The sequence below is a fragment of the Ctenopharyngodon idella genome, chromosome 19, assembly GCF_019924925.1.
Source record: "Ctenopharyngodon idella isolate HZGC_01 chromosome 19, HZGC01, whole genome shotgun sequence".
Classification (NCBI taxonomy): Eukaryota; Metazoa; Chordata; class Actinopteri; order Cypriniformes; family Xenocyprididae; genus Ctenopharyngodon; species Ctenopharyngodon idella.
In genome coordinates this window covers 16,719,238-16,734,525 of record NC_067238.1, presented here as the reverse complement: position 1 = coordinate 16,734,525, position 15,288 = coordinate 16,719,238, and the positions used below count along the sequence as shown (strand labels likewise).

At 40.7% G+C, this 15,288-nt stretch overlaps 1 protein-coding gene and 1 long non-coding RNA gene across 7 annotated transcripts in view; one reads left to right on the top strand and one right to left on the bottom strand.

Moving 5' to 3' along the window:
• Positions 1-15,288, top strand: part of LOC127501638 (uncharacterized) — a 145,681-nt gene that overhangs the window by 32,678 nt on the left and 97,715 nt on the right. The window contains exon 2 of one of the 2 annotated variants that reach the window (XR_007926655.1): positions 14,529-14,625. The exons of the other annotated variant lie outside the window; for it this stretch is intronic. This is a non-coding gene — a long non-coding RNA (uncharacterized LOC127501638). The remainder of the gene's footprint in view (positions 1-14,528; positions 14,626-15,288) is intronic. 2 annotated transcript variants of the gene reach the window in all.
• LOC127501606 (nuclear factor 7, brain-like) overlaps positions 1-15,288 on the bottom strand; it is a 99,334-nt gene that overhangs the window by 36,618 nt on the left and 47,428 nt on the right. The window contains exons 9-10 of one of the 5 annotated variants that reach the window (XM_051873672.1): positions 14,416-15,005; positions 14,207-14,302 (exon numbers count right to left, since the gene is read on the bottom strand). The exons of 3 other annotated variants lie outside the window; for them this stretch is intronic. In XM_051873672.1, the coding sequence (XP_051729632.1) occupies positions 14,207-14,302; positions 14,416-15,005 (686 nt within the window). Of the gene's footprint in view, positions 1-1,389; positions 1,529-1,619; positions 1,854-14,206; positions 14,303-14,415; positions 15,006-15,288 lie in introns of all 5 variants that reach the window. One more of the 5 variants, XM_051873677.1, reaches the window with a different exon arrangement.

Below are 15,288 nucleotides of genomic sequence, written 5' to 3'. Positions count from 1 at the left end.
GAGTACAAGATCATGTTTTATCTGATCAATGTATGTGTCTCTGCTGATATTTAGAGAATCAAACAGAAACCCCTATTGCTTTGAGTTTGAGCTCTTAATGTTTCTCCTTTTTACAAACAGATATAACTTTGCAAATGTTTGGTGAAATATTTTATGCAAATTATTTTTATGTCTAATGTAATTCATCTCAGTTTTAGAGTGGATTAGTGTTGGGGTTATTCAGCAAATACAAATCTATAAACATTAAACTTAAATAAACTTAAATTAAAGCCCAGCTCTCCAAAGCTGTTTGAGCAACAGGTCTGAAATTCTCCTCTAAAGAAGAACGAAAGTGCATCTCAAACCCTTGATGTCTATCAGTTTTATTTTCTTCTGCTAAACTGATTTTATCTAAAACATATTCACAAAACTTGTTTTTTGCAGATGTACTAAAGTCTCATGGTTGTAGTCACAAACTTCTCTTATTTCAGCTTGACCAGACTCGTTCTTCATTACTATCAGTGTTGAGGGAACGCATTATAAGTAACTTGAGTTATGTAATCAGATTACTTTTTTCAAGTAACTAGTAAAGTAACGCATTACTTTTAAATTTACAACAAAATATCTGAGCTACTTTTTTAATAAGTAACACGTTACTTTGTGTTCCCGTGTATTGACTGACAGCTCTCCTGTCCTCATGTTGAGAGAAATCAGGAGTAAGGTCAGAGGTGTTGTGTGTGTGAACATGATGATTATTGTAGTTCTAGAAATGTGAGCATCATTTACTCATCTCACTAGCCCAAAATCAGATTCAGTATTCCTCAAAATGAATAAAAACAATGAAATGCAAACTACTCAATTACACAATATTACACAAACCTGCATTAATTAAATATGTTCAATAAGTTAGGTATTTCATCTCACTTTATTAAGCCATGTATTTGGTGCTGACCTTCAATGATCCATTTTTAACCGTATAAGCAAAATTACTTTAGATAAACATCACATTTCTGTTTCATTTTTTTGTTGTTTTTATTGTTGAAGTAAGAGTCTTGAATTTTCGTCTCATGTGTTTGCTGCACAGCTGAAAGGTTAGTTTGAGCTGCGCCCTCTACTGTAAAGGTGTGAATTTGCATTTAACCTCCACTTTGCTGTGAAAAGGCCTTTACATTTGCCAAAAATAGATTTTTTTTTTTTTTTTTAATTAAAAAACAAACAAGCAAGAAAATGTAATGCAAAAGTATAGTAACGCATTACTTTCCATAAAAACTAATTAACGCAATTAGTTACTTTTTAGGGACTAATGCAACATTGTAACGCATTAATTTTAAAAGTAACCTTCCCCAACACTGCTGATATTTAACACTAATAAATATATGTATCTGTATAGTGTATTTGATATTGTCGTACCACTTAGAGTGAGTTTCTCCTGTAGAGTGTCCTGCAGTTGAGTCAGAGCTCTCCTCAGAGTCTCCAGACTCTCATCAGTCTTCACACTGATCTCAGACCAGTTCCTGGTGTTTCTAGAGCTGCACAGGGATGAGTAAATCTACAGCAGGAGAGAGGAGAAATCCTTCAGCATGGGGAGTGTTATGGTGTCATATACTGCATTATCATTGATCAGAGAGATGTTGACTGACCTGTAGGAGGTGGAGGTGATCTTCAGTGTGTGAGAGCTGCTCCAGCTCAGTATTTCTCATCTTTAGCTCGGTGATCTCCTGCTCCAGCTCTTCAATGAGCTCTTCCTCCTGTTTCTCTGCTGCTTTCTGCTGCTCCTCCATCATCTCCAGCAGTTCAGTCTGACATCTCTCAATGGAGCGGATGAGATCAGTGAAGAGCTCGACACGGGCTGCTTTCTCCTCCTCTGTGTTTCTCTGCTCAACCAGGACAATCAATTAATTATTAGTGGTGTTTGAGAAGAATCAGTGTTACTATTGCTCATACTTCAGTGTTTTTAGGCAGTTTTCAAAATCCCTCAACTGAAGTATTAAACTTCATCCTACACCGTTTGCACTGAATGATTCCTCAAATCATGTGCCTTACTAAGTGATCAAGTAATCACAGCCTTGTTGATATTTAGATCAACAGCGCAATTGTGAGTGTAATATTGCTTTTATACGATTCAATAAATAATTTAATAAAGAAGTTACTATAAAGTAACTTATATTTTGGACAAATTATTGTCAGTTGCCACTGAAAAGAGGTTCAAACAACTTGTGCTCTAGTGGTGAATGAATCAAAAATTCATTTGAGCAATCAAATTGATAAATTGATAAATCAAAATCCATGAATCACTCATAAAGACTGTCACTTGTTGTCAACACCAAATACCGGTGTAACGATGTAACCAGCAGGAAGAGTCACTGTAAAATCTCCACCACTGATACATAAATTATTGACAGTTATTGTCTGGATTTGCTTTGAGCACTGAAAGTAGTTTCAAACAAAGCCCCAACACACTGTAGTGGTGATTCGTTCTTGAATGAATCAGTGCTCTTTTGGGTCGGGCTTTCTGGGATGGTCCTCAAATGGTTCAGGTCATGCTTAGAAGGGAGAGGTTATTATGTGAGTATCGGTAACCATAAGTCTGAGTGGACATCCATGACAGTCCCACAAGGCTCAATTCTTGCACCAATCTTGTTCAATCTATATGCTGCCACTGAGCCAAATAATGAGAAAGAAACAAATTGCCTATCACAGCTATGCAGATGACATCCAGATTTACCTACCCCTATCATCAAATGACTACAGCCCCATTGACCCCCTGTGCCAATGCATTGATGAAATTAACAGTTGGATGTGCCAAAAATTTGTTCAGGTAATCATAGAGAAAACTGAAGTCATTGCATTTGGAAACAAAGATGAATTTCTCAAGGTGAATGCATACCTTCACTCTAGGGGTCAAACAACTAAAAATCAAGTTTGGAATCTTGGTTTGATTCTGTCAGACCTTAGTTTCAGTAGTCATGTAAAAGCAATAACTAAATCAGCATATAATCTCCAAAATATTGCAAGAATTAGATGTTTTGTCTCCAGTCAAGACTTGTTCATGCTTTTATCACTAGCAGGGTGGATTATTATAATGGACTCCCCTGGCCTTCCCAAAAGGACCATAAGACAGCTGCAGCTCGTACAGAACGCTGCTGCCAGGATTCTGAGCAGAAAATATGAACACATCACACCAGTCCTCAGGTCCTTGAACTGGCTTCCAGTTGCATTTAGAATTGATTTTAAAGTACTGTTACTTGTTTATGAATCACTCAATGGCCTAGGACCTCAATACAGCTTTCCTTATTTCCTTTCCTAACCCCACTCTGATAATTTGCCATCTTTCCTTTCTTCTCAAGCTCATATGATAACCTTCTGTTATCATTCTTTCCATTATTTTGCATAAATTAGAGGTTAAGGCTATTGGTCTATAGCTGGTGGGTTTTGATGGATCCTTACCAGGTTTCCTTATCAGAATTACTATTGCTTCTTTCCACGTTTTTGGCAATCTTCCCTTCTCCCAGACTCTATTATACAGATGCAGCAACTTCCAAAGTGCACTTTCGCCTAAATTTTTTAACATCACAAAGAATACCTTGTCTTTTCCCAGGGGTGATGGTCTTGAACTTTTTATTGCTCTCTTCATTTCTTCCATTGTAAATGGTTCATCTATTGTACAATTTACTTCTTCCTTCCTTTCTAAATATTCCTGGATATTGACTTTTTTCCCTTCTCTTCTCTTGCTTTCTTCTCTTGCTTTCTTCCTCTGATAAGTTTTCTGAACTATGTATCTTTGCAAATGCTTTGACTATGTTCTCTGCCTTTTCCCAATTTGATACTGCTGCTTCTTGCTCTGTTATTATAACTGAGTATTCCCAATCTCTTCTATCTCCTCCCATCCTCTTTATCATTCCCATTACCTCTCCCACAGGTGTTGTTCTTCCTATTCTATCGCAAAAATTTCTCCAACTAGCCCTGACGTAGCCTGACGAATTGTTTTCCTCACTGTAGCCTGTGCTTTCTTGTACTGGATCAAATGCTGCATATTGTAGCTTCTTTTGACTAATCTGAATGCTTTATTCCTATTCCTCACTGCCTGCTGACATTCTTCTGTCCACCAGTTCTTTCTCCTTCTTATTTTTAATTGTTGATGTAATCTGATTGATGTAATCTACATCTCCAGATAAATCAATCTTTATTATTGCTTCCTCATTCAGTTCCAAATTTTTGCAGGGATTGTAGTAATTTATTATGACCATTTCCTCCCCCTTTCCCATTATAATTTATAATATAATTTCCACCATTATATATTCCTGGTCATCTCCCGTTCCCAGTTGTCTATATGAAATTCCTTGTTTAATAAAAAGTAGCACAACCCCCACCTTTTCCAAGATCTCTATCTTTCCTTATCACTGAATACCCATACATTATAAAATCTAGGTTTGGTTTCAACCATGTTTCTTGAATGCATATTATGTCTGGTTTCACTGCCAGTGTTTTAATGAAGTGCTTGAATTCCTAACCATTAGCCAGTAAACTCCTGGCATTCCATTGTAAGAGGATTACCATAATTAAGATTAACCAACCCATGGTACATCCTGGCTTGACTGAATGGCAAGGTTCTCCCTCACCTCTTCTCATAACAGTCCTATTAATTGTAAGTGATTCACCGCTGCTTTGACTACTAGCTGATTTTTTATCATTTTTAACTTAACGTCAGCTGTACTATTGATAACACCTGCAATGAATGTAACCAAGTCTCTTGTCCATGTACACCCTGTCATTTGTTCTTTTTTGTTGCTCTTGCATCTTAATTGTCCCTTGACTGTTGATGTCTCTGTTCTGTCCATTTACCATTCTTGCAGCTTCTGCATAAGTGATCTTTTTTTCTACTTTTGTTTTCTGGATATTATTCTCCCGTTTCATAATCTCACAACCACTTTGGCTGTACTCCTGCTCCACACTTTCCATATTCATGATCCCCCCCACATATTGCACATCTTCTCTGCTCTTTACAGTTTCTTGCTGTATGACCAAAGCTTTGACAATTAAAGCATCTCAATGGTTTTGGAACGTGTACTCTCACTGGGTAACTCAAAAAACCCCGGAACACCTTCTTTGATATATTCTGTTCTTCAAATTCGATCAATACTGTTTCACTGTCCTTTTTCAACCTTTGAGCACTTATTATTTTTCCCCCCTTAACACTCTTCTTGATTTCCTCCATTCCTACACTCATTGTCACTCCTGTGATGACTCCTTTACTTCCACCACCATTTTCCCCCACCCAATTTCCCTGAGCTTTCCACCTTAATTTTTCCTATCTCTTTAATTTTAAGAGCTTTCTCAATTTGGCTTTCATTTGCACATCTTATCAGTAGATTACCATCATTTAGGATCTTTGAATATATTATTTCCCCCACTTTACTTGCCAGGGCTGTTGTCAATGTAAATGGGTTAATTTTCTTCATGTCAGTTTGGGATTTCTCTTTAAATCTTACTATGACTGTGTATTTAACTGGACTTTCTCTTTGAATCTCATCTTCTTCACTTTCCAATTTCTCAACTTTGTTACTCGCTTTACCTTGATTATTAGGCATCATTCTTCCTATTTCCCCCTCATTCTCTTCTTTCCTCTTATCATTACATTCCATTTCAGCCCAACTACCTACCTCTGATCCATTCACGGAACTCTTGAAAAACCAGAACTAAATGATGTATAATAAATATGTAAATTAATTTTAACAAGTTTACCATCCAGTCTTAATTAAAGGTACACTATATGTAACTTTTTTTGTTCAAAATGTACAGAATTTATATAATGAGTGAGTGCATCATAAATCCATCTTCCAAACTGTGTTTTGTCTTATCTTGATTCGGTATAGGTACACCTATAATAATTGTTTATATTCTGACTATTTTAGGCCGAGCGGGACGCCATCCGCTGTGGAGTACCTGCGTGACTCGTCAGAGTTTCCAGTGAGGGGAAACTATGTGTTACAAAAGTATCGCAAAAGTGCCATGTAGTGGCCATTGGTAGATGTGCTGGAAGTGATTGCGCACAAGCAGTTTTGCTAGACGTACGATAATTATCGTATTTGTATGATAATTTTGACCTCTGTACGATATACGATCAATAATGAAAAAATCCCATAATGTACGATAATTTCAGAATTTTGTGACACTTCAAATGATGGTCGTTATAATCAGCTTATACTCATTGATCTAGCTATGAATCCTCTACGTCATGATTGTAAGACAAACGTGAACGTTGTGTTATGCATGTCTTCTATCTGATCTCACGTTATGTCTTCTCGGCCAATCGTAGTGGAGAATGAATCTCTCTTACGAGCACAAGCGATTTGCGCTCTGCCGCGGCGCTTAGGTCAATTGTTTTCCACTAAGGTACACTTAGTTATTTATCTATTGTGGTCATTTGCAGGTCATGTTAAAAAGTTGTTGATCTAGATAAATAGCTGTATTCTGTATGTTTCACTCGTCAAGTCACCTTTATTCATATAGCGCTTTTTACAATGCAGATTGTGTCAAAGTAGCTTTACAGAGATGGAGGGAACTTAATTTAGGAGGTACAGCAGCTAAAATCATTAGTTATACATTTAGTTTATTTATCTATACTAAAAACTCGTGTATGATAATTTTCTTCCAAATATGATAATTTTGAGCTTCTAGTATGATACTTGGACATTTCCAATCTGGCAACACTGCGCATGAGAAATATGCATGACAAAACAGCTGCACTCTCCAGGGGAAGACTGTTCCAGAAGTCGCAGTGCAGTGTTTGGGTTGATTATAATAATTGTGTGCGTCCATTTGAGAAAAGTGATTCCCATATTTTTCCTTACTTGTTTAAGATTATTATTTCTTGATATTCGCATATATAATCAGAGTTTCCAACAAAAGAGTTTTTGGGTTATAAATCCACTCGATAGAATTGATGAGTCATGTCGTTAGCAAAGGATGAACGTCATTGTAGAATGTTCATGCACATTGTTTGTAAGAGAATTAAATGTTGCTCTTGTATTAATGAAACAGATATATTATTATTTGTTTATTTGCAGCCACACACAACATGCTCATGAATATAATGTAAACCTACCATCTCCATCAATATAAGCTGAGAGGCAACTACTGCATCCAAACCTGCACCTGTAATGAAAAGTGTGGCAACATTGCTGTCTAATGTATGTCTGTGCTGCTGAAGAAAGTTCAGTAAACTGTTCAAACTGATTCCTGCCTCCTGTCCTGCGTTCTGACCATGCTCCAGGGCAAGAACTATACCCTCCTAAGCACCTGTGGTCCTTTCTCTCAAACAATTTGCTCCTTCGAGCTGGAGCTCAGTGCTTACCTTGGTTAAAGATGGCTATTTCTAAAGACAAGAGTGAAGCCCTTTCAGAATCTGTGCAGCCAAAATGTCAAGTCTGACTGCCAACCTATTTGTCAGACTACCAAGTGAATGTAACAGGCCACAGAGAACTGACTTCCTCTTATATAGATTATACTGCAACACAGACTACATTTAGACTTGAAGAGGAGTGCAGTGCAGAGAGTGATGCAACTGCTAGGAAGATGGCTTCAGCTGGTTCAGCATCGGCCAGACCTGGTAGTTGGTATTCGGCAAGAGATGAGTGGGCAACCTTTTATGCTGAATTAGAGGACATTCAAGCTCAGTTTGGCCAGGACACACAGCTCATATGGAGTTTACAAGATCGAGTGCGCCAGCATGTACTATCCAAATGCTGTGGGGAGGAAATTTCACATGCATATATACGCCCATTACTGAAAGATGACAGAGTTTCTTCACCTGCAACCAGGCAGCCACTGTCAAACCTTGCTCACTTATCATCATCACCAGCCTCCTTCTCTGCATCATCCCAAATCTCATCACTCCAGTCCCAAGTATCAGCTGTGTCCTCCGGCAAGTCCCATTCGGTTACCCACATAACACCACAGAGACTCAGAACAATAGTGGAAGTAAATCCACCTCCTCAGGAGGGCGAGTCATGGCCTGAACCACCACCTCCTGTATGTGATGATTTACCTTACAGAGCTAGGGAAGAGCATGAATTCCCAGTCAGTTATGCTACTTTTATTAGTTCTATTACTTCAAACCCAGTGGAACTAGCTGCGGAGAGAGCAGTAGCACAGCCCCACTATGGACATTATTCTCCAGTCTGTGTAAACTCATTCCAGAATCCTTCATTCAGGCCTGACCGAGGGGATATCAGAACTTACCCCATGCCACAAGATACACAGGGTCAGGGCAGTTTAGGATACAGGGCATTGTGTCCTTCCCTTGCACGCCCTCCAACTCAAGCTCCATATTCAAGGCCTTATTCTACACCCTGGTTGGATGTTTCTTTGCCAGCTCAGCAACAATCCATTTATGCTCCACAATCAGTGCAACAGACTGAACCATGGCTTACACACCCAGAAATACCATACAGCCAGCCACAGTCATCGCCTTATGACATCTTTCCCATATTGCTGCCAGCACAGGAGAAAATCTATCTATGCCCTAAGCCACGAATCCCTATTCATCGAGATCCTGCAGAATTCGCCAGGTTGAAGATGTCATTGGAGAATCTACTGCCAGCTGATGCCACCAAGCTCTTTAAATACCAGATATTGGTTGACCATCTCAAAGTAGAGGAAGCCTCCCTTATTGCTGACTCTTATCTGAACTCTGTCACCCCATACTCTGACACAGGTTTGATCAGCCGCATCAGTTAGAATTGCACAAGTCATGGATGCTCCTGACATCAAGTGAGGGGACCATGAGGCAGTTCAAAGGTTTGCACTATAGATCAGAGCTCTTGTGGGGATGCTGGAAATCCTTGGCGTAGAGGGAGAGGTGGAGTTAAAATGTGGCTCCCATGTCACCAGACTGCTTGGCAAAATACCTCCAGAGTTGCGTGCAGACTTCCGCAGACAACTGTATTATCAGTCCGATTCAGTGTATACATTACCTGAATTCTCTAAGTGGCTCCAGTACGAAGCATGGTGTCAGGGCCATACCGAACCGCCCACTAAAAGAAATCCTGAGAGCCGGGCAAAGCCAGCCCGCCTAACCAGACCAGCCACTGTCCTCCATGGTACCAAAGCTGCCTCACAGATGAAGGGCCCAAAACCAGGGTCCAACCAAGGGCCCAAAACCTAAAGCATCTACCTCAGGCAGGAAAAGAGGTAAAGTGCTACTTTATTGTCCGGATTGTGAAAGCTCTGAACATTTCTTAAGTCAGTGCACTACTTTCCAGACTTTCACTCCTGAGCAGATCCGTAAGTGGATTACTGAGAACAAGAGGTGCATAAAATGTGGTCGATCTCATGATGTTACAGACTGCACTCTTAAGAAACCATGCAGCATTTGCCAAAACAAACAACTCCAGATACTGCATAAAGTCAATTCCAAGGCAGGTAAAGAGGGCATTCGCATGCTGAGCTCTGCAGTTGGCACTGCTTACCTGAATCGTCCCATAGACTGCAGCCGGGTATTGCTGATAGTGGTGAAAGTTTGTCTGCAGTATGGTGAACGAGCTCTGGAGACTTATGCTGTCCTCGACGATGGTTCAGAGAGGACCATACTTCTATGTGAAGCAGCAGATAAGCTTGGCCTGCATGGAATTCCTGAGGAACTGGCATTGAGAACAATCAGGTAAGAAACCCAAGTACTTCAAGGAGCCTCTGTCTCTTTCAGTGTGTTCCCTGCCTCACAGCCAAAACGGAATTACCACATTAGTGGAGCATTCACTGCTCAGAATCTGGGACAAGCTGATCATTCCTACCCACTAGCCACCTTACAGAAAAAGTACTGGCACCTCAGAGGCTTGCCACTTGAGCCATTCAATCGAGTTTCTCCTCTCCTTCTCATTGGAGCCAATCAGCCCCATTTGATCACTCCAACAGAACCAGTGCATCTGGGACCACCAGGAGGACCAGTCGCTGTACGGACTAGATTAGGGTGGACACTCCAAGGCCCAGCCAAAGGTCTAACACAGCATCCTAGATCTCAGGACTGTTACCTGACCTCAGTAAACCCTGAAACAGCTGAACTTCTGAGAAATGTGGAGAAGTTGTGGCAGGTGGAGACGTTGCCATTCAAATCAGAGAAACAGGTAACTCGATCACAAGAGGATCTTCCATCTTACTCAAGAAGCTCGCTCAGATAATGCTGAACTGTGGCTCACCCAAAGCTCTGCTGATATTCAAGAGTCTACATTAGAACTAAGATGGCACTACCCTACGGATACCATCGGCTATAAGCATTGACTGGATGACTACAGCCCAACAACGATGCATACTGTGTACCGCACTTTGGCCAGACAGTATGACCCTTTGGGGCTAATATTGTCGTATACAACTCGGGCTAAGGTGATTGTACAGTGACTCTGGAATAAACAAAGAGAGAGGGATCACCCATTACTACCCGAGGAGCTGCTGCATGGGTAGCAGAACTGCCTGAATTATCTCACATTACCTTACCTCGCTGCTATGTTCCCACAGCAATGGACCAGCCAGATGTGATAAGAGATGTCCATGTGTTCTGTGATGCATCTGATAGATCATATGGAGCAGTGGCCTAAATACACTCTGAAGATACCGATGGTGGTGTCCTCTTGGCTTTCCTGCTGGCCAGATCTAGAGTTGCACCAAAAAGACAAAAGTCCATGCCAAGACTGGAGCTTTATGCAGCAGTCACTGGAGCTCAACTTGCGAAACTAATAGTCAGTGAGCTCACCTAACCCCTCAGGAATACCATCCTGTGGTCAGACTCGACCACTGTCCTGACGTGGTTCCGGTCAGACTCGTGTCGATTCAAGGTCTTTGTGGGAACCAGGATTGCTGAAATCCAAGAGCTCACAGATCAGCAGTCATGGAGGTATGTGAGCTCCACCCTTAACCCTTAAAGATAATCTGACCAGGGGCAAATCCTTGGTGGGACTAGCACAACCAAATAGGTGGTGTCAAGGCCCATCCTTTCTGTTGTGACCACCACATAAGTGGCCTGAAGCTCCAGCTTGGACATATGAAGAAGACCCTACAGAGCTACGACATTCCTTGTTCTGTCATTTCATCTCAACCAGCTCAGATAGGTCTGTCCCTGATTCAAGCCAGTATGCTACATGGAGTGAACTAGTGGAGACCACAGCATGCACACTTCAGCATAATGAAGCAGAGCAAGATGCTTCACCTACTGCAAGAACTTATCAGCAGGCAGTCTCTTTCCTCATTAAACAGTCCCAACTCAAAAGTTTCACTGAGGAATACCACCTTTTCAAGGCCAACAGACCAGTCCCTTTAAGTAGCCACCTTCTTGTTCTGGCTCCTGAGTTTGATGCAACAGGTGAGGTCATTTGAGTTGGGGGGCGCCTTCAAAAAGCAGAGGATTTGGATCCAAACTTCAAACACCCTATTGTGCTGAATTTGAGCCACTACATCACCAAATTGTTAATACAGGATTGTGACCAGAGATTATGCCACCCTTGACCAGAATGCGTTTTTGCTGAACTCTGACGGTCATACGGGATATTGAGAGGGCGTGAGGCTGTTCGGAAGCATCAATATGCTTGTCTGGAGTGCTGGAAGTTGAGATCCAAACCTGCTGTACCGAAGATGGCTGACTTGCCTCCTGCTCGACTCCGTTTGTTCAAACCAGCACTTTATTCCACTGGGATGGACTGCTTTGGGCCATTCCAGGTGAAGATTGGCAGGTGTACAGAAAAAAGCTGGGGTATTATATTTAAATGCTTTACCCCTCGAGCAATGCATCTGGACATACTTACCTCCATCGATACAGATGCCTTCCTCATGACTGTACAGAGGTTTGCGGCCCACCATGCTGAACTTTACACAGATCAGGGGACAAATTTCAGAGGAGGAGAGAAAGAGCTGAGAGTGTCAGCAGAGAGACATGGGACACAGAGGTAAGTGATATATATATATATATATATATATATAGCAGGTTTATTAGACAAGAACGGTGGAATCACAGACGAGTGGAATATCCAGGTAAGCAGGCGGGGAATGGGAAAGACATATGGGGCTTATCTGAATCTGATTGTCCTTTTGTGTATTCCAAGGGATCCAGAGGGAACAGTGAAGCGTGGAGACGGTGGAGATCTGTAGCAGTGGAGAATATGGAGGGAACGCTGGAACAACAGGTAAGTAACAACAGGTAAGTGGGTCAGGTATGGCAACATAGTAAGGTTGAGACTAGATAGTGAGTGCAGATATATAGTGCTGTTGATGAGTGCTGACAGGTGATGGTGATCAGTAATCAGGGGATTGGGATCTGGTGAATGTAGTAAGTGGAGACTGTGGTGAATCTCTGACAGAGAGAGGCTTTCTCTGTCATAAGTCCTAACCTGCAAGGATTGCTGGTGAAACATCAGATCAACTTCCACTTCAATCCTACAGCAGCTCCACACTTTGGAGGAGTGTGGGAGCGAGAGATTCGCTCTGTGAAAGCAGTACTTAGCACCACAATTGGAGCACAGAGCGTTCCCGAGGAAGTACTCAGAACAGTTTTAATTGAAGTGGAGGCGATCTTGAATTCTAAACCATTGGGGTATGTGTCATCCAACCTCTCAGATGTTGACTCAATAACACCAAATCATCTTTTAATGGGGTGGCCCAGTAGTTCTTTGCCGCAAGTTGTCTACCAAGATTCTGAACGCCTAAGTCAGATACTGGTGGATAATTTCTGAGTCAAGTTCATATGTTACTACTTACCTGGTCTTCAGCTGAGGCAGAAATGGCAAGGGACTACTGTGGACATTACTGAGGGGTCTGTTGTGATGATGGTTGACCCCCAATTGCCATGGGCTCTAAGGTTATTAGGCAAAGTGGTGAGGGTGTTTCCGAGCACTGATGGACATGTGAGAGCAGCTGAGGTAAAAGTCAATGACAAGAGTTTCACCAGACCTGTGGTAAAGATAATTAAGCTGCCTGAATTGCCTAATGATGATTAAAATTCAATTGGAGCACATTTACACTGCAAATGTGGGGGCGGCTGTTACAAAGGTAGCGCAAAAGCGTCATCTAGTAGCCATTGGTAGATGTGCTGGAAGTGATTGCGCACGAGAAATACGCATGACAAAACAACTGTGCTCTCCACGGGAATACTGTTCTAGAAGTCGCGATGCAGTGTTTGGGTTGATTATAATAATTGTGTGCGTCCATTTGAGAAAAGTGTGTCCCATATTTTTCATTACTTGTTTAAGAAATAATCGAGTATTTGGGTTATAAATCCACTCGATAGAATTGATGAGTCATGTCGTTAGCAAAGGATGGACGTCATTGTAGAATGTAGCATGTTGTTTGTAAGAGAATTAAGTGTTGCTCTTGTATTATTGAAACAGATATATTATTATTTGTTCTGTACAAATTAATAGGTGAAGAAATGGTGACTTATAAGTTATAATTCAGCCTGGTTAAGCTGTTGTATTGTGCTAGACATGATGTTAAGCTGATAGACATCAATAATGGTGCTTTATGCAACATGTATTACTGTTTTGTTTATTTGCAGCCACACACAACATGCTCATGAATATAATGTAAACCTACCATCTCCATCAATATAAGCTGAGAGGCAACTACTGCATTCAAACCTGCACCTGTAATGAAAAGTGTGGCAACATTGCTGTCTAATGTATGTCTGTGCTGCTGAAGAAAGTTCAGTAAACTGTTCAAACTGATTCCTGCCTCCTGTCCTGCGTTTTGACCATGCTCCAGGGCAAGAACTATACCCTCCTAAGCACCTGTGGTCCTTTCTCTCAAACACTATGTGTGAATGTTGACATAGTCTCAGTTGACCAGGTTCTGTTTATACCATTTAGGGAGAACTATTATCTTCACAATTGGGGGTAATATCCTGTATCGTCTTTAGATGCTTTTTGTTTTAGTAGTCACTTCTAAGGCTGTATAAGATCAACACCTTTAAGGATTGCCCACTGAATGCCTATAAAATACAATGTATAGCTCCCTAGTCAGACTTGATGACTGCAGCGACCAACAGCACATTCTCAATAAAGAATTTTGTTCATTAACCACCTTTAAAGGTGCAGTAAGCAATATCTGAAAAACACTGTTGATATTTGAAATAAACCCAAACAAACTGTACTGTAGCTAACATTACAACAACAGCATATCTTGATTCTTTGAAATATAGTAAAACCAATGTTACTCACGTATGTATATAATTACATTATTTTAAACTCACTTTTCTGACTTCTGCTGAGTGTTTGACATCTTGAATCTTCTTGATTCTGTCCTGGATCATCTGCTGCACGTCTTTCTGTGTCTTCATCAGTTGAGTCTATAGACACAGAACAACACAATATATTTTCATAACTGATTCATTTATATGAAAGAGCATGTGATTCCTCATGATAAGAGTCCTTTAAAATCAGTTTTGTCAGTAACTTTTACCTTCTTCTCTTGACTCTCCTCTTCTAAAGAAACAGTGTTGTGGTTCTTGTGAAGTCCTTCAGTACAGAACAGACACACACATGTCTGATCATCTCTACAGAACAGCTCCAGAGGTCTCTCATGTTTCTGACATATATAGTCCTCCAGATTCCTCACAGGATTGATCAGTTTGTGTTTCTTTAAACCTGCCACTCTCAAATGAGGCTCCAGGTGAGTTTCACAGTAAGAGCTCTGACACACCAGACACGACTTCAGGGCTTTCAGCTTTCTTTCCTCACAGAAGTCACACAGAACTTCAGTTTTTTTCAGAACTTCAGTTTTTTTCAGAACTTCAGTTTTTCTTTCAGGACTTTTCTTTTTATAGTGATCTACAACTTCTCGGAGTGTGGTATTAATCTTGAGATCAGGTCTGATCTTGAATGTTTCTTTACAGTATGGACAGTTGCAGGTCTGGCTGTTGTCCCAGCACTTATTCAGACAGGTCTTGCAGAAGTTGTGTCCACATGGAGTGGTGACTGGATCAGTGAACACGTCCAGACATATCGAGCACTGAAGCTCCTCAGTCAGTGGACCGCTGGAGGATGACATATCTGGACAGAGAAATTATGAAGATAAATCACTTACACTACTAGTCTGAAGTCTGGAGACACTTGAAAAAAAAAAAGTTTCTCATGATCTCAAAAATATTTAGTTTGAAGGGATGTGTAAATTATTGAAATTATTTCTATGATCTATGAGCTCATTGTTTTTACCTTAAATTAATATATTAGCTAACTGCATGATTTGTATATGTATATTTCTGAAATTACATATATAATTTGGACCTCTGATAACGGATCACTCTAAACTGTAACGTTGACATGCATTTTCTAT